General features: G+C 39.7%; 1 protein-coding gene across 1 annotated transcript in view; it reads right to left on the reverse strand.

Annotated features, from left to right (window-relative positions):
• Positions 1–14,621: 14,621 nt before the first annotated feature.
• The window catches only part of Tnfsf13b (TNF superfamily member 13b), a 40,052-nt gene continuing 36,268 nt past the window's right edge, over positions 14,622–18,405 (reverse strand). Inside the window, exon 6 of the mRNA XM_020183995.2 lies at positions 14,622–15,990. Within this exon, the coding sequence (XP_020039584.2) occupies positions 15,878–15,990 (113 nt within the window). The 3' untranslated portion in view covers positions 14,622–15,877. The remainder of the gene's footprint in view (positions 15,991–18,405) is intronic.

The raw sequence follows: 18,405 nt of genomic DNA on the forward strand, positions 1-18,405 counted from the left end.
GTGCCAGTTCTTGTCTCTGAGTGTTGACCTTGAGTGTCAGGCAGTGCAACTCTCATAGGAGCATTGACTAAAGGTAAGATAGCCGACTGCATCAGGTACATCTCCTAGAAGATGATCCGCTTGTGTTAGAAAAAAAAACTTGCCTTGGATTGAGCTGAGCTGTGCTCTCTGGAGGAATGCAGGACAACAAACTAGTGTTTATTTTTAATAGACACACATTCACTCAATATAATGTTGGCTCTAAATCTGTCATAGACAGTCTTTATTATGTTGAGATATGATTCTCAACATAAATTCCTAGCTTCTTGAATTTTGCCAAAGTCTTTTATAATCTATTTAAAGGATCATGTGAATTTTGTCCTTTATTCCGCTTATCTGCTCTGTTATGTTTACTGATTTGCACAAGTTGAACCATCCTTGCATTCCTGGAGTGAAACCAACTTGATGATGGTATGTAATATTCTTAGTGTGTTGTTGAATGCTTTGCAGGTATGTCATTGAGAATTTTTGCATCTGTTTCATGATTTTATGACCGATTAATATTTCATTATGTATCTGTACAACACTTTCTTTATCCACTTATCTGGCAGTTAACACTTCCCTGATTTTGTCTCTTTACTAGTGTTAATAGTGCTGCAATAAACTTAGGAGCATAGTATCTATTTGATAAGATAACTCTCTCTCTCTCTATATATATATATATGTATATATGCATATCCAAGCATGGCATTACTGGGATGTATGAAAGTTCTATTGTAGTTTTTTTTTTTAGTAAGAGCTCCTTTTTCTCCATATCCTTGATAGTGGTGATATTGGGGTTTTTAATTGCATTTCCCTGATTGTTAGTGGCATTGCTCATTTTTTCCATATAACCAATGGCTTTTGTTGAGAAATGTTCATTCATATCATTTGACCATTTTTTAGGCAGATGTTTCTGTTGTTCTTGCTGAGATGCTTGAGTCCCTCACATATGCTGGATATCGTCCCTTGTCAGATGAATCATTTTCAGCATTCTCCCATTCTATTGGTGTCTCTTCACTCTTTCAATTGTTTCCTTTGATTTGTAGAAGCTTCTTAATTTGATTCAATCCCATTTGTATGTTTTTGCTTTTGTTGCCTGCACTTTGGGACCTTATTTTTAAAAGCCATTGCTTATTGGGAAATCTTGTGATACCTTGACGTGTTTCTTCTGGTGATTTCAGGTCTATATTATTCCTTTCAGCTTTTCTTCAGTCAGTGTGATCCTTTCTGTAGGCTTGTCATCTATAGTTTTTATTATGTTGAAGTGTGTTCCTTGTATAACTACTTTGTCAAAGTCTTTAATCATGAAGAAATGTTGAATTGTATTGAATGGTTTTTCTGCATCTGTTAAGATAATCATATATGTTTTGTCCTTCATTCTGTAGCTACAACATTGTAAATATTGATTTAGATGTTAGTATATCCCTGAGATGACACCTATTAATCATGATATGTAATCTTTTTGATATGCTATTGGTTTGGGGTTGCCACTTTTTGTTAAGAACTTTTGCATCTATGTTCATCAGTAATATTGGCCTACGGTTTTCTTTTATTGCTGTGTCCTTATGTGGTCTTGTTATGCTGGCAATGCCAGCATCACAGAATCAGCTTGCAATACTTCTTTCCCTTTTGCAAAAGAAAGCAATGTTGTTTCTTAAGGACACTTCAAATATTCAAAAGTAACTCCTGCCTCCCACCATAAATGCCTGCCCATTTCCTGGGTCCTCCCTCCCTCCCTCCTTCCCTTCATCCCTCCCTTCCTTCTTCCCTCCTTCCCTTCTTCCTTCCCTTCCTTCTTCCCTCCTTCCCTTCCTTCATCCCTTCCCTCCTTCCCTTCCTTCATCCCTTCCCTCCCTCCCTCTCTCCCTTCCTCCCTCCCTTCCTTCCTTCTTTTCTTCCTTTCTTCCCTCCTTTCCTTTATTCCTCTCCCTCTCTCTCCCTTCCCACCCCTCTCTCAAATTAATGAGCCTCTAGTTGTTAAGGCCTGTATCCTTGGGATATAATCATCTTTGGGAAAAAGAACCAACATGTCAGACTCATCACCCAAGTGAAAACATCCTTGAACTATGAATTCCTTCAAACAATTGAAATAAATAATAAGCATGATATCCATAATGGCATTAATTAAAACCATGGTGAGGTATACAAACTCCTAATATTTAACACTGATGTTGGGGAGCTAGAGAACAATGACCTTCATGTGGTGAGCAGAGTGTGGCACGTGCCAGAGGGGCAAGGGCAGGTGGTGGAGGTCAGGGCAAGCTCTGATGTGCCAAAGCTGCTGTGAGGGTTTCTTCACTCTCCACTTCAGTTATAAATATTCTAGGTGAATATCCCTTCACCCCTTCACTTAAAACTTTAATTTAAATATATATTGCAGATATTTGTGGGGTATCATGATGTTTTTGATGCATGCATGTATTGTGTATGTACAAATGGGTACACATTTCTAACTGTTCAAACATTTTTCATTCCTTCATGGTGAAAGCATCCAGTCTTTTCATGTGGACTTTTAAAAATCTACAGTACACTATCACTGCCTATAGTTGCTCTACCATGCACACAAAGAGCTTCTTGCTCCTACCTCACTGTAACTCCATAACCACCGATTAACCTTTCCCCATTTCTTTCCCATCATACTCTCCCCAGCTTCTGGTAACCACCGTTCTCCTCTCATCTCCTGTGGGATCACTTTTTAGATTCCACATATGAGTGAGACCACCCAGAAAAAACACTTCCTATTGAAATAACTCTTATCCATATCAGGACAAAAATTTTAACTATCCTCAATATGATGTTTTTGAGAACATAGATAATAAGAATTTATTTCTGGTTGTTTTAAAACATTGCACAGATTTTTTTTTCCTTATATATAGTTCTGTGAGGAAAAAGGAAAGGGAAACTCAGGGGAGATATAATTAGCAATGACTGTCCCAAGTTGCAGGATGAGTCCTGAACTCTAGAGTTCAGACACAGACCTTTGGACAAGACCAGGCAATTTATTCAAAGAGAGTGCAGCTTATTTTGATATTCACTGACATGTTCTTGGTCATTTTTCTGTAGCGGCAATGACTAATAGCTATCAAGATGCATAAGTGCCACCTTAAGGCTAACAGGATAACCAGACAAGCCATTGTGTCTATTATATCAGAGGCATTGTAGCAGTCACAATCTTCCCCATAAAAAGAGTCTTTAACATTTGCTCACTAAGATAATATGTATGTCTGTATATAGTTTTCTGCCGGAATCACTGCCAAGGAGGCAACAATTTTTTGGTGGAAAGTGTTACTATGTGCTTTATAGTGAGACAAAAAGAAGCAAAGGTGTGGAGGAAATGCTTTTCCCAGAACAAGGGGAGTGATTTCCTCCATGCCCTGGAGCTGATGGAGGCTCTAGGGAAAGGAAAAAGAAAAAGTGAGCTAAGAGGCAGGGAGTTATGTGCAGTTGTCCAAAGAGCTGACTGTGGTCTGTGATGCCACAGATCTCAGGCCTCCACATCCTCAGAGCAAATGACCAAAAGTGGCAAATGCTTAAGAGGAGTGGATTTAAATATATAACGTGGTAAGTAGGGCTAGTCCCTGCACCCAGGGTGCCAGGTCTCAGAGCAGCATGACAAAGGGACAGAAGGAAGCAGGACAGGAGGATGATGGCTTGTGACAGTCAGTGGAAGGTGTTTTGGGGAAAGCTAGACCATTTCTGAAATATGCCAAGACTCCAGATGGCCTACAGGTAGATGAGTGGGCAGGTGGGAAGATAAGATGGATAGCCTATATGCAAACAGTTTAATACTTACACCGTCAACTCTTATTAGACCCAAGTGAAATCAAAATTAACGCCTACCCTAAAATATTAAGAAGATGCTAAATGCTGTTAAAGGTTTCAAGATTTAAAGAAAGGGAGACTTGAAGGAAACCTTTGGGTTTGACAATTATCAGGTGTTGGTAATTCCAGGGAGCACATTTTGAGGACTGGCTGGTGATGTCTCCACAGTGCTACTCACCCAACTCCTCTGCTGTAGATGTCTTTTAATTGTTGCTCTTCCTGGACATTTTCAGGCCAAGGTGAACAGAAATAAGGATAGTTCACCCTATGGTCTTGCTCCTGATGGTGTGTTTTCCTTACCACAAAAGAAAGGCTAGAATCCCCTTCTAGTTGGACATTGCAGTAGATTTTTCCCAACTGATGAGGCAGTGGAGTACCCGGTACCCACTCTCTGCGCGTGGGAATGAAGGGTGCTGTCCTGCTTTGGAAGACAGCTGTGCGGTCTCTTACAAATCATGGTAGTTCTACTTTATATGTGATCCAGCAATTTTCCAATGTTTATCTAAGTGAGTTGAAAACTTCCATCCACAGGAAAACCTCCTCATGAGTGTTTACAGCAGCCTGCTCCTCAAATGCTAAAGATGAGATGTAGCCAAGATGGGGGTCATAGGTGAATGGCTGAGCAAACTGTGGATCATCTATACTTCGAAATATTATATACCAATACAAAGACATGAGATATTAAACTGCAAAAACACAAAGAAGAACATTGAATGTGACAGCCGCTGGTCTAAAAGACACCATACTTTGACTCCAACTACATGTCAATCCCTGGAAAGGCACAAATCACAGAGATTGTGGACACACCAGTAGTTGCCATGGGTTTGACTGGCAGGAGGGAAGATAAGAGTGGTGGGGCTGAAGTGAAAATGCCATATTGATATCCTACTGTAAGGATGGATACATCGCACTGCTTCTCTCACAGTCTCATGGAGTGATACAACACAGTGAACGCTGATGTGAACTGTGGACTTCAGTTAATAATAGTGTATGAATGTCCATCACTGGACATCAGATGTGGTCATTTTCGAAGCACATGTGCCACACCACGATGCACGATGCAATGAGGCAGCCTGCGGAGTTGGGAAGAGGGTTTACATGGGACACTGTGCTTTCTGTTCAATTTTCTTTAAGCACAAAAGCTGGTTTTAAAAAGTCTATCAATTTAATAAATTAAACCACCAAGATGAAATTGGTTTAGTACAGTGGCTGATATGTGAATGATTTAAAACACTGCAAGAGAAGAACACAAACGTGCACTATTTATAGGCATCAGAGTGTATTATGAGGGTATTTAATGATATAAATCACAACATATGTTTCATCTTGCATTGATCAAGGATGTGCGTGTTTTGGGTTAAAGATAAGAAAGAATTGGAAATCTACAAAGGGATTAGGTAGTTAAGACATTGAACAGTCCAGAAAAAAGATACGTTCACCAAGGAAAAATCCAGTGAACCTTCCCAGTACATCCAAGCTGGTTGAGAAGGTCTCTGCCCCCTTCTCTTCTGCCACTACCTGTATGGTTTCTCTCCTTTGCCCAGGACTTGGTGACAGTCTCAGGTGTACAATTGGTTTGACATGACACAACTAAAGTGGAACCAAGATTTTCCAGCAAATCAGGAGACAGTAGAAGCTGGATAATGTTTCAAAGTTTCACTGGGTGTGGAACACAGCTTGAGGAAACACTAAGGCTATCTCTTTGGTCTTCCTCCTTTCTTCTGGTTTGTGGTTTTCTAATTTTTATTGCTTTTTTTTTTAAGGTTATAATGCATGTTTACATGGAAATGTCAGAAGGAAACTCTGTATAGCTATCTCAAACAAAAATGTCATTTTTTTCTTTTACAAAATTGGAGAACAAGAGAGTGAAACAGATCCTGCCTGGGGGGCGGGGGGGCGGGGATTGGTATGGTGGCCTCAGGGGAAGGTGTGGGGAAATGGTGGAGGTGGTGAATATGGTGTAAATACTGTGTACTCATGTGTGGAAATGGAAAAATGAGACCTGCTGAAACTACTCCATGAATGAGGAGAGGGGAGACAAAGGACAATGATGGAGGCGTGATTTCAAGTATGATACCTTTGATATATTGTAAGAACTTTTGTAAATGCCACAATGTGTATCTCCAGCACAATTTAAAAAAAAAAAAAAAAGGCCGATGGTCCCCGTTTGATGTTCAAGTGCTTCCCTCTAGTGGTGACATCCGTGCACCACAAGGCAAAGGAAGGAAATGGCTGCATTGCCAAGTGGACATTTTCTGGGTTCTGGGTTGTCTCCATGGGAATGTAGCATGTACAATTAAATTATTTCATGGCTAGAGAAAAAATATGAATTGAAAGGTCATCTCTTGGGATTACGGCAAACTACCTGGCCAAGTGATCATGTGGCCTTGATGTGATTGAGACGGTACTTCAGCACTATGGGATTCTTCCCCCGAAGACACATTGTGACCATGAGAAAAGACCTGACAAACCCAGACGAAATGGCACGCTACCAAACACCAGACCAGCCCTCCTCAGTACTGTCAAGGTGGTGAAAAACGGGAGACAGGAAGAGCCAGAGCAGAGATGCTACAGAGTCTTGATGAGTGACTGCAAGGAGGTAGCAAGACTCTACTGTGAGTTTAAAAGGCCCAAGAGTGGCGTGCAGCCAACAGCATCTCAGCACTAGCATCTGGGTTGTGACACATTTGTAATGCAAGTGATGGTCCGTCAAACAGGAAATGGTGAGGGGACATAAGAAACTCTGTATTGTCCTATAATCATCTGTAAATCTCCATTTGTTCAAAAGGAATCAGATATTAAAACTATTCTCTTAAGAGGTGCTTCAAGATTTTCCTTTAAAAGTTTTTTGTTTCTTTTTGGTATCTTACTAAATGTCCTTTCCTATTCTGTAAGCTTTCCTTGTATTTTCAGTAAATTATGTAACACCTTCACAGCACTGTAAATGTAAGAAAATTTTGATTTTACACTTAAAATAGGTAAATTTTATAGTATGTATATTATCTCGAGAAATATTTTGAAAAAAACTAATCTATTTATTCTGTCCACTGATTGTCATGTCACCCTCAATAGCATTTAGCCCCTTAAATATTGAAAATGCTCCCTTCCTTCTTTCCTCCCTCCCTCCCTCCTTCCTTCCTTCCTCCTCCCTTTTCTTGCTTCCTTCCTCCTTCCCTCTCTCCCTCCCCCTCCTACCCCTCTCTCCCTCCTTCCTTTTCTTCCTTCCTTCCTCCCTCCTTTTCTTCCTTCCCTCCTTCCTTCCTCCCTCCTTCCTTTTCTTCCTTCCTTCCTCCTTCCCTCTCTTCCTCCCCCTCCCTCCCACCTTTCTTCCTCCTTCCCTCCCTTCCCTTCCCTCTCTCCATTTCTCCCTTCCTCCCTCCCTCCTTTTCTTTCTTCCTCCCACCCTTCCTTCCTTCTTTCCTTCTTCCCTTCCTCTTTCTCTCCCTCCCTGCCCCCCTCCATCCCTCCTTTTCTTCCTTCCTTCCTCCTTCCTTCCTTCCTTCCTCCCCCCTTTTCTTCCTTCCTTCCTTCCTTTCTTCCTCCCTCAGTCCCTCCTTTTTTCCTTTCCCTTTCTCTTTTTGACTTCCTTATTTGGGGGAAGGTCTTTTCCTTGTTTAGAAATCTCTAAGTTCTTTACATTCCATTATTGGACAATTTCTACATTTTGCACTATCAAGTTTTTATCTCTTAAACTTGTCCCAGAGTCTGAAGAAGAAACTTCTAGGTATGCATCCTGCTATGGATGGATGTGCTGTAACAATTGGATCTAAAGCCAAAACCTTATTTTCAGTTCCCAGAACAGCTTTGAATGTGAAAGAAACCGGTTGTCACTTCTCGATAAACATGCTAGAAACTTGAGAAGGAATGTAATGGGTTGCTCCGACCTTTGGCATCAAAATAAAAACACTTACTTGCTACATGATTTCACAAAAAAATTAAGCATCTGGATTAAATTTGCATTTAAAAATGTCTCGCATCTTTGGGCTGGGCTGAGCAGCTCACTCATACACTGTGTGCACAGGGAGGACCTGGGCTCTATACCCAGCCCTGGCCAAGCCCCTTGCCAAGTATTTTGTATCTCACACAGCTTGTGTGAGCTTTGGCCTCAGTCCCCTTGGACATTGGGTTCTACTGGCCAGACCATACACCTGCTCATTGGGGACCTAAATCCATTCATATCTTGTCCAATAATAAGGCAAATTGTGAATTTTGTACCTTCTCAATATAAAACTCATCCTGTCTTACATCTGAGTAAACCTCTGCTTTCCACTGTAGATGTGCACACACACACACACACACACATGCACACAGCACACACGCACTGCACGATTAGGAAAGGGTGCTTGAAAACAGCTAAAATGTGCTGTGATTTGGCTCTGATGGTGCAAACTACGTCCCTGTTCCCTCCAGAAGATCATTTCTAGCACTGACCAAACCAACTCCTTCTCAGGTCTCTACTCAGAAAATGGATGCTAACTTTCCATGGTGGGACTCCTTGCTGGATGGGATGTTTAGAAATGCCGGGTTCATTTCTCCTGTGACATTTGGACTATGATCTGGAAATCCTTACAATTTTGAGGTTTTACTTGGGAAAAAAAAATAAACACTTTGTCTTAATATCCAAGAGCCAAATTGCATGTCTTATGCAATCATCTTATTGGAAATGCAAATTTGATGTGGCTGGGTGTTCCCTTCCCACACAAGCCCAGCAGCACCCTGACCTGCAGTACTGTTTGCACTGAGCATGTCTGTGGTGACCCAGGTCTGTCCTGGTCCCCAGGAAGACCATCTGGCCCATTTCCTCTCACTGGAGGGAGGCCACAGGGAGGGAGTGCTTGAGTGCAAGACAGCGGCCCTGTCTCCTGACCCACAACAGCAAGGTGCTCCCATAAGGGCACTTCCTGGTCTCAAAAATATCCTTGCTTTGCATGTCTTCTTTCTTACTCAACTCCCTTATTCTGTGTTCTTGCTGTGGAACCTGGTGCTTAAGTTCCCTTTTCCTCTCTGTCCTGTCACATTCAATTCTCCTACATTGAAGACCTTGCTCTACCTGGCTAGGCCTGGTCATTTAGCCTTCTTGGGGACTGTCTGGATGCAGTCATTTGTTCTTTTGTATATGCAAATACAAAAGTAAGAGGAAGCATTCTTCCCAGGCTGATGGAGGAGGGGCCAGAGTGGTATCTGAATTCCAGGGGGCTATTTTCCCTCCCTCCCCTTTCTCCTTCCTCCCTTTTCTCCTTCCCTCTTCTTCCTTCCTTCCTTCCTTCCTTCCTTCCTATGTCCTTCAATAAATGTCATTTGAGCAAAGGATGGAATGTCCGAGTCCTTCTGTGTCATGGAGAAGCAGTGACAATTGTCCAGAGATAATGATTTTATCCTTGTTGCTGAAGAATTTTGATTTATTGGATTAATGAAGTTGTCTTTATTCCTGGTGTGCTCAGCATTTACCACAAGTAAATATTGTTTTGATAGATATTTTTCTGGATCTACTGAGGTGATCACTTTGTTTTCTCCTATAATATTTTATCATGATCAATTCTGTTTTACTACTGTAGATATCAACTTACATATAAGGAATAAATCCAACTTGGCTAACATGCATTATCATTCTGGTGTAATTTGGGATGCAATTGCTAATATTTTCTATAAGATGTTTGCATCTCAGTTCAGGAGTAAGACTGGCCCATCATTTTTATCCCTAGCCCTGTCCTCATAGTGTTTTGGCATCCAGGTTAACATGGAAACAGTTGAACTGCAATAGTCTGTTCTGGTTCTCTAAAATAATTAACATAAGAACTGAAGTTTCTGCCCTTGGGTGGTCGGAGAATTTGCCTGTCTTGTCTTGATTGTCTCTTTCTTCTAGATTACAAATCAGAGCTTGAATGTCCTCATTCCACATGCTTGGCACCAAAAGTGTTTCAGAATTCATATTTTTTGTATTTTGGAATGAGCTTGAGGATGGGAACCAAGCCTACACACAAATTCACTTATGTTTCACACACCTTATAACACAACCTGAAGGTAAAGTAATGCAGTGTAGTCAGCATGTCAGTGTTTGACTATAGTTCAGAACACGTGGTCACTTGTGGAATTTTCCACCTTTGACACTGTATCTGTGCTCAGAAAGTTTTAGATTTTTGGAAATTTTGGATTTTGAATTTCTGGATTAGGAATGTTCAGGCTATGCTAACGGCTCGGTGCCTGTATCTAAAACATTCATTCTTGCCTGTTTCTTGCTGGCCAGTTTTAGTAATTTTTATTTGTCTAGGAATTTCTATTTTATTCACTATTTTAAAGCTCATTAGCCAAAACATTGTTCATATTACTTCCTTAGGTCATTTTATCTCTGCTGCATTGACAGCGTTGTCTCCGTTTTAAATTCTAATATTGTTAAAGTTCACCTTCTGAATTTCTGTTTGAAAATCTTGCCAGCATTTGTTGTATTATTTGTCTATAGAGAAATGACTCTCGGTCTTGTTGATCTTTCATCTTATGCCTGTATTCTATATTTTCTTTATTTCTGTTCTGATTTCCATTTGCTTTCTTTGGCTTAGCTTTTCTAGTTTGTTTCCTTTCTTTATAAATTGCTTTTGTTTTTGCGTTTCTTGCTGTTGATGCTTCACCCTTAATTTTCAGCCACTTAAATTCTTATGTAAGCATTTATAAGTTCATAAAATTCCATGTGACTAATCTTACAGCACCCTAGATATTTTGGTGTTTTATTATCATCTAATTGTAAGGATTTTTCTGATTTCTATGTTTTTTCTTTAACTTTTAAATTATTCAGAACTGATTTTTATCTACCTCATTTTCTAAATGCATGTTTTTTTCAACTTTTTAATTGCTGGTTTCTACTATCAAAGAATGGAGTGAGAAAACTGTGATTGGTATAAAATACCTATTTAATGTTTGCTAAATGCACTTCATGACTCAGTATGATATCAGTTTCCAGGAGGTCTGACCCTATATTGTACAACACGAGTTCTGGGGGAATAGTGAAGAACTGAATAGGTTTCTTTGTTCTCATCTCATTTTTCTGTATTTTTAAAAGACTAAAATTATTTCTGAGCAACCAGTCAAACAGTTAAAAACATGTAAACCTATTAGCTCAAGGGAGAACCATGCTTTCCTTCTCCCATACCAAGAATCTCTCTCCTTTCCCCTTTCTTGGCCATCAGCTAATCTCAAAGGATGAGGATTCACAATGCCAAATTGTCCTTTGCACGTGCTATGACCAGAGAGTGGGGTTAGGACCTGGATGTGGCAGGAAGATGTTGACAAGCCCATGCTCAGGGTCCATCCAGGACCTCAAATTGCCACCTGCCTGTCCTGAGAAAGTTTGCATGTCACGATTGCTTCCCAAGAAGAAAAACATGTAAGTATACATCCACACAGAAAACTCACAAAACATATTCTGCTACTCTAAACACAGCCCTGAAAACAATGATATGACCACTGTCTCCTGAAGAATGTAAAATAGAATTTGAGTTTATCATTCATTTGTGAAACATATGGCTATGTTTATATTATAGCTGGAAAAAGTGAGACACTGAAATTCACCCATCTGTACTGCCATGTGCCAGGTATGCCATTGTCTTCCTGTGGTGGATCTTGTTTGTTAAGTCCTTTGAAATGGCAGCAATTGACCATGAGAGATCCAAGTTGACAACTCAGTGTCATAAAACCATGGCAACATGTTTCTATCATAGAGCTGTCTACCCTGTCACTCCACTGGATCCAATCTTTGTGGTTACTTTCAAATGCAATGAGTGATTGAGCCACGACCTAAAACAATAATAATATAAAACTTAAGATCAAATAAGTAAATCAAATTCCTAAAATCTTTCACATACACAACATCAAGTGTACAGGAAAAATACTGTGGATTCTAGATATATTCATAACATTTGTAAGGATTATACTTCAAAAAATTATAGAACAGATCTGAATAAGTAGCAAATCTATGCTACTACTCTGTTATGTTCTTTTATATTTGTAGTCTAGCACTTTATTTTAAAAGCAATCTTAAATTAAATTCCACTTCATTGTTTTACAAATAAGGAAAGGCTCAGTCATCTTGGATAATGACAATGGTGCAAGACAACTTCAAACAGAGCTTAAAAGAACAGTGCATCACCTGAGTGCTGGTAGCTCATGCCTGTCATCCTAGCTACTTGGGAGGCTGAGATCAGGAGGATCAAAGACCAAGGCTAGCCCAGACAAATAGTTCTTGAGAACCCCCCCACCATGTCCAAAATAACCAGAACAAATTGGACTGGAGGTGTAGATCAAGTGATAGAGTATCTGCTTTGCAAGTGTGGAGCCCTGAGTTTAAACCCCAGTCCCACCAAATAAAAAAACCAACAGAGCAGCACATCCACTCATAGTCATCTGAAAAATGGTGAACAGAGGCCTCTTCAGTGACTAGACTTGCTGATTACCACATACCAGTCCTCTCTCTAGTTCCTTGATCATAGAAGAGGAATCCAAAAGAGGAAAATGTCTTGAAGGGCTGGCCCTCCTTTTAACCATGAGTCATCTGTAAAGCTAATCAAATTCGTGAAAGGTCATAAGATTATTTTCTAAAAGTGAATTAGGTGAAAATTCTGTTTTATAGTCCCCGGGGTCATTAGCACAGGCCTGGTGTCAGCACTGATAAACAAGGAGTGTTGAGTGGAAGCCACCACAGGGAGGGGAGTCCGCCTGGCTGGAACAGGTGAGCGATAATGAGCACTGGTTCTGTTAGATGTTCTGGAAGTTGTTTATCAATTTTGGAAGAATCTCCTCAAGCTGAACAGATACATATTCTATGTGGCAACAATTCCATTTGCAGATGTACATCCAACAGAAGCATATACATGGGTTCCCCACAATGGATTAAGAAAATGTTCACAGAAATATCACTCATAACAGTCCCAAACTGAAACACTCCAAAGGCCCTTCCTTAGTAAAGTGATGCATTTTGACATATCCCAGAGTGAAAGTCTGTTGTGCTGTGAGCAGGAATGAACTAGGCTGCATGCGACCGCCTGGACCAGTCTCCCAGACAAAATGGTGAGCAAACAATGGCGAACAGTATGGAGAGAAGGAATGCACTGTCCCATACTGTGAGGTTTTGGATAAATGGCACATGGTGCTACTGGGAAACAGCTGAAGCCTTAGGATGTGGGGGGCCTAGTGGTATGAAGTTAGGTCATGAGAGGTGTGTCCTTGCAGGGGATTCTGAGACTCTACCTTCTCCTCCTCTCCCCTCTCCTCCTCTCCCCTCCCTTCCTCCTCTCTCTTTTCTCATCTCTCCTCCCTTCTCCTCTCCTCAATTTTTTCTCCCCTCCCCTCCTCCTTCTTCTCCTCCTCTTCTCTTTCTCTCTCTTAGTCTTTCTCCTTCTCAGACACCAGTTTGTTCAACCATGTGCTACCACTATGATGCTCTGCTCATCACAGGTCTAAACGCAACAAAGTCAACCAACCATGAACTAAACCCTCTGCAACCATGAGTCAAAAGATGTCTTTCCTCCTGATGAAGTTGCTTATCTCAGGTATTTTGTTATAGCAACAGAAAACTGACTAACACCCATGCGTTTCTGCAAATTTGGAAAGAGGTGAAATCACTCTTTGCTGATAGACATCAGAATGGCCACTGCCTTGGAAGACAGTGGAGTGTGGCAGATGCAGGAAGCTGGCAGGGGTCCAGTGTAGCTCTTCACAGTGGCTACAGGAGTCTGTCACATTGTAAGAATGCGTCCTCACATGCTTCATTTGATTGAGATTACAAAAGATGTATGTGTGCTTCTGTCCACAATTGTGAAATCACAACATATTGCACGAAAGACCTCCTCTCTGCACAATGACTCCAGGAGTATTTCTTCACATACGATAGAGAGCTGCAAATAATTTTACTTTGGAAACTGAATGCTCAATTAGTTCCACACGTGGGAGAACTTCAATAATGACTAAAATCACAACTAGTGATTTGAGATCTAAGGCAAAGATTGTCTGCGTTGGTCCCATCCACTTAAACCTTAGCAATGGTTTGTTATAGAAAACACAACATAACATCTTTCTCTTTCTTTTCCCTTAAATAAATTGGGGAAAGGTAGAAAGGAAGGAACTGAGACAACTACTGTCTGAAAAGAGGTTCCCCACATAATCACTGTGTGACGTGATTTCATTTCTATTTTCTGATATATAAATAAACTTTGACTTAACTACAGTCTAATGGTCCTCACAATTTCACATATAGGAAAATAGGATTCCCATTTTAACTCTGGATTAAGCCAAAACAGGAGCAAACAATATTTTCCATGGCTGAATTCTAGAGCTGCTGACAAAAAGTATTAAGTATTTTTTTTTAAAAAAAGAATGTTGGTGTAAGTTGTAGGGTATAATATGTGTGAGCCTGTTATTATTCAGTATTACTTTTTGCTAACCATGTGCTCTAGGAAATATTAATAAGATATGAACAGATTTTTTGTAGATAAGAAAAAAGTCATGTCTCCAAATACTTTTCTGTCATACACTAACACATACTACTTTATGTGATCTTGTGATGTTTCTCACCTGATTTTAACATCACAAACATATGGACAAACTAAAAGATGGGTGGGTGTTGCCAGACAAGCTCAGACAGTGAGGCAGAAGGCACTGGGTATTTATTTGCAATCTAAATTAGCAGCAACTTTAGGAAAATTACCAGCCACTCTTCCCATGTCACAACCCCTCCCACCTATTGCTTCTTTTTTTTATTTGTAATGTTATAAAACAAAAGAAATTGCTAAGTATATTTTACTTGAGCCAAAAAGCCAAAAACTGCATGAACCAGATATTTAATAAAAATTTTCTTTTAGACACAAAATTTAAATTATTTATTTTGTGAGTACATCTTAAAATATTTTAACATAGATGGGAAATAAGTGTAGACTACAGTCTATTCTTCCATCTACTATTTAAACTGAAGAAGTAAACTGCCTAATAAAATTCACTATTAATTAGTAACATAAGAACAGAAGACAAAAACCAAAGTGAACAGATGTCATAAACAGTAAATATTGCATCATTCTCCCGTACAATCCTTTATGAAATACCTGTTCTACAATAGCAGTACCTTGAAAGAGAAGAACTGGAAATGAAGAAAATTATATTACTTTATTCTACATGGACTCACTTAACTTCTAGCGACTTTAATTTACATAAGTGCAACTTTAGTTTCTATTCTATTAGTTCTTCATATGAATAAATTAGAAATAGCCCATATTAAAAGCTTCTGAAGTAACTGGAATTAACTCTAAAAAAATGCATGTGTGCATACACAAAGAAGGAAATTTCCTCCTGTGAAAAAATGCCTAGGTAACAGATAACGTTAAACATGAAAACTGTGAAATATGTGTACCCTATTTTCAGTACACTTATTTAATATTTAAATTTAGATTATTTTAATTGGTACAAAAACATAAAACTAAACTTTTAGTTTTTCATGTATTTAGTGCAAGATTTCTAGAAATTGCTTAATTAACTGAAAAAGAGACTTGACCAGAATATGTAACCTGAAAACTGATCAGTCCTGAGACTTCCCATCGATGTTTCAGTACCGTGTGTTTGTGGCACGTACTCAGAAACTTTTCATGTAGGATAACTGCAATGTACACATTTAAGGACTTGCTGAAATGTAGCTGCAACTGCAACTACACAAGTACTTACAAATGTCCACTTCTGCTCTTGAGGAAATTAGGATTGCTCTTTGCATTCCTTTCTGCTTCAACACAAGAAGCTAGGACTACACAGACTTGCAGTGAAAAGTCTTCCTAATTCTATCTTTCCGAATATGGGCCCTGGTTCTTGAAAATCACATGGCACTCTGGCTGCAGCTGGCTGTTAAAATTTCCTGTTTTGGACCAGTTTCAGCAAACCAAAACAAACAGTGCACAGCAAGGTCTATGGTAACTGCATGGTTTTTTCCTCTTTTGGTATTTCCAGTTCAGTGTCTCCCCGCAGAGGTGCAGGGCCAGGGAGGGAAGGAAGCATGACACCCAGACTTGGGTCACAGCAGCTTCAGCGCCCCGAAGAAGGTGCCATCCCCATCCAGGGAGACCTGAGCGTTCTCCCGGGGAATGGCAAGCTGCAGCTCGTCTCCTTCTTCCAGCTTCGCAATGCCTGGGAAGAGCCATGCACAAGCGTTGAGTGTTCGTGCAAATGAAAAGGAAGGAAAAGAGCTTGAACATTCTTTGCTCAGATCACATTATTTTGTTTAGGAAGAAATCCTAACACAGGCATCCACGTTGTAAGGCACACTAATGGGCTTCTGCACTAGCTACAATTCTATTGGCCTTAAAAGCAAGATCAAGCAATGAGCAGGAGGAAATCAAACAGATACAAGTGGGCTTATGCTCCTCTATTTATAAGATGGAAACTCTGAACAGCGACCCAAACTGCAAGCTTAAAAACAAGTGAATCATACAGTGCCTCCTGATAGAATATTATATCATTACTTAATTACATCATTGCTTAATTTTATCAAGTAAGGAGACATTTCATAGAAATGTTGAATAAAATGCAAATGTACACAATCACAGCATATTACAGGATGGTCCTAATTTCACTTTTAAATGTGCACTTAAAGTATAAACACTAAAAAGTTTAAAAAGAAAAACCAAACTATTTAATGACAAAGCACATTGGTCACAATAGTTTTTCTCCAGAAGCCAGACCACAGGTTTAGCTGTCCTTTGTGTCACCTTTTACAGCTTTCTGGATTTTAAGTCTTTATATACAGTGTTTGTTGATATACTGCAATGCAACAAAATAACAATCACCTTAAAATGGACTGATTTTAGAAAAGGGATCAGGATTTATTTATTGAGTAGATTTGTTATTATTTATAGGGATTGAAGGTGATCTAGTACTTTGATAAAGGCTACAGATCACAGAGTGTTAAATCTTAACTCTAAAGAGTAAATGGGTACGAATACCTGCAGATTCTACTCTAAATTCTGACAGAATTACTGGGTGTTTCAGTTCAGTGACCAGCTGTAGCTGTCACTTTTCACATTCCTATTTATTTTATTAATGAAATGGTAAATAGGATTCGGCTTTTGGGCTGAAGTGCTTCATTACTATCATGTTGGGTTTCCTAAACTGACCATGTAAAACTTCCCAGGTTATTATAGAAGCATTTTATGTACTTTTGGGTGACTTTAGAAAGTTCATCCTATAACAGATGACCATCACAAGCCTGAAACTTCTTAGAGAATGGTTCATATAAACAACACTGAATTATTCATATTGAGAACTATCTTCAAAATCGGGGTAATTATTCCTAAAATGTAAGGCACGTAGGAAAGCTGACGGAGTGCTCCTTAGGAAGTAACTTAGAGGATCAGATGATCACAAAATTTTTAGAGTTATTTGTAAAACTGTAAGTACTAGTGAATATAAATGAACGATAGACTGGAGTGGCCTCACAGTTTAGAAGTACTTTTCAATGTCAAAATGCTGGTCAGCGCTGGCACAGAGTGAGAATTCTCTATGAAAATTAGGGACTTCCAATTTAGCAGACTTCCTCACCCCCGTCTGAACTATTTAGGGCTGCAGACCCACAATGACATCACCTCTGCTGTTGTGGGCACTTTCCTTAGCGTCTAACTGATTTATTGGGTGTTTGTATTTCCCAAATCCTTGGTTACACACTGCCATTTGTCATAATTGTCTGAGACTGAAGACATTCCTCGGGCTTTTAATAGATTTATCAAGATCACCAGGGAGAAATAAACAGGTGTAAGGCAAATATTATTTTGTAAAATCAGCCTTGATCAATTGGAACTTATCTCCCTGAATAAAACTCATGAAATGTTAGCAACTGTTACCTAAACTGGTCAGGACTTCACATAGCCTGCCCCTCCCTGTGCACCCTCTCTGCCCCTCAGCTCAAAGACAGGGCTGCTCCTCCACCTTCGGACCCCAAAGTCATCTGCCGGGTGTCTGTTTCCACTAGACAGCAATGGTCTGAAGTGAGACAAGCCATGTGCACCTTTCCTTCCTTGCACTCAGACCTGAAAGAGGTCAGTTCTTTCCTAACATGTAGAGTTTTGGTAGCTTACTGTGGAGACAAAACGATTGACAGCAAGATTTGGAACTTAATAGCTGTGCTACCTGGGAAAAGTTACATAACCTCTCTGTGTCTCAGATTCTCCCTAAAATGAGAAGGTTAAGTGGGTGAGCAGGAGAGGTGCCCTGCAGATGGTGATCAGCTATGGTTGTTAGATGTTATCATTCCTGCTGTTGTTTTAAATGTTGGGAGAAAATTCATTTAGAGTTGGTGCCAATGTAGAATTGTGTGAAGTTATTCCTCTTTCTTAATTCATATAAAAATGGTATGACTATTAGTAATGAGTCAAATTTTCTCCATTAAAACACATTAGCTCATGATATAAGATAAAAATAAAACCAGTATCCTTGGGAATGCCTTCCTGTCTGTCTGTAGTATAAGACCTCATCTTTTCTTTCTGCTGCACTGTGCAGTTCAGAGTTTCCAGCACAGTCTATTTTCGTCCCACAAAATGCAGCTCTGAG

This window comes from Castor canadensis, chromosome 10, assembly GCF_047511655.1.
Source record: "Castor canadensis chromosome 10, mCasCan1.hap1v2, whole genome shotgun sequence".
NCBI lineage: Eukaryota > Metazoa > Chordata > Mammalia > Rodentia > Castoridae > Castor > Castor canadensis.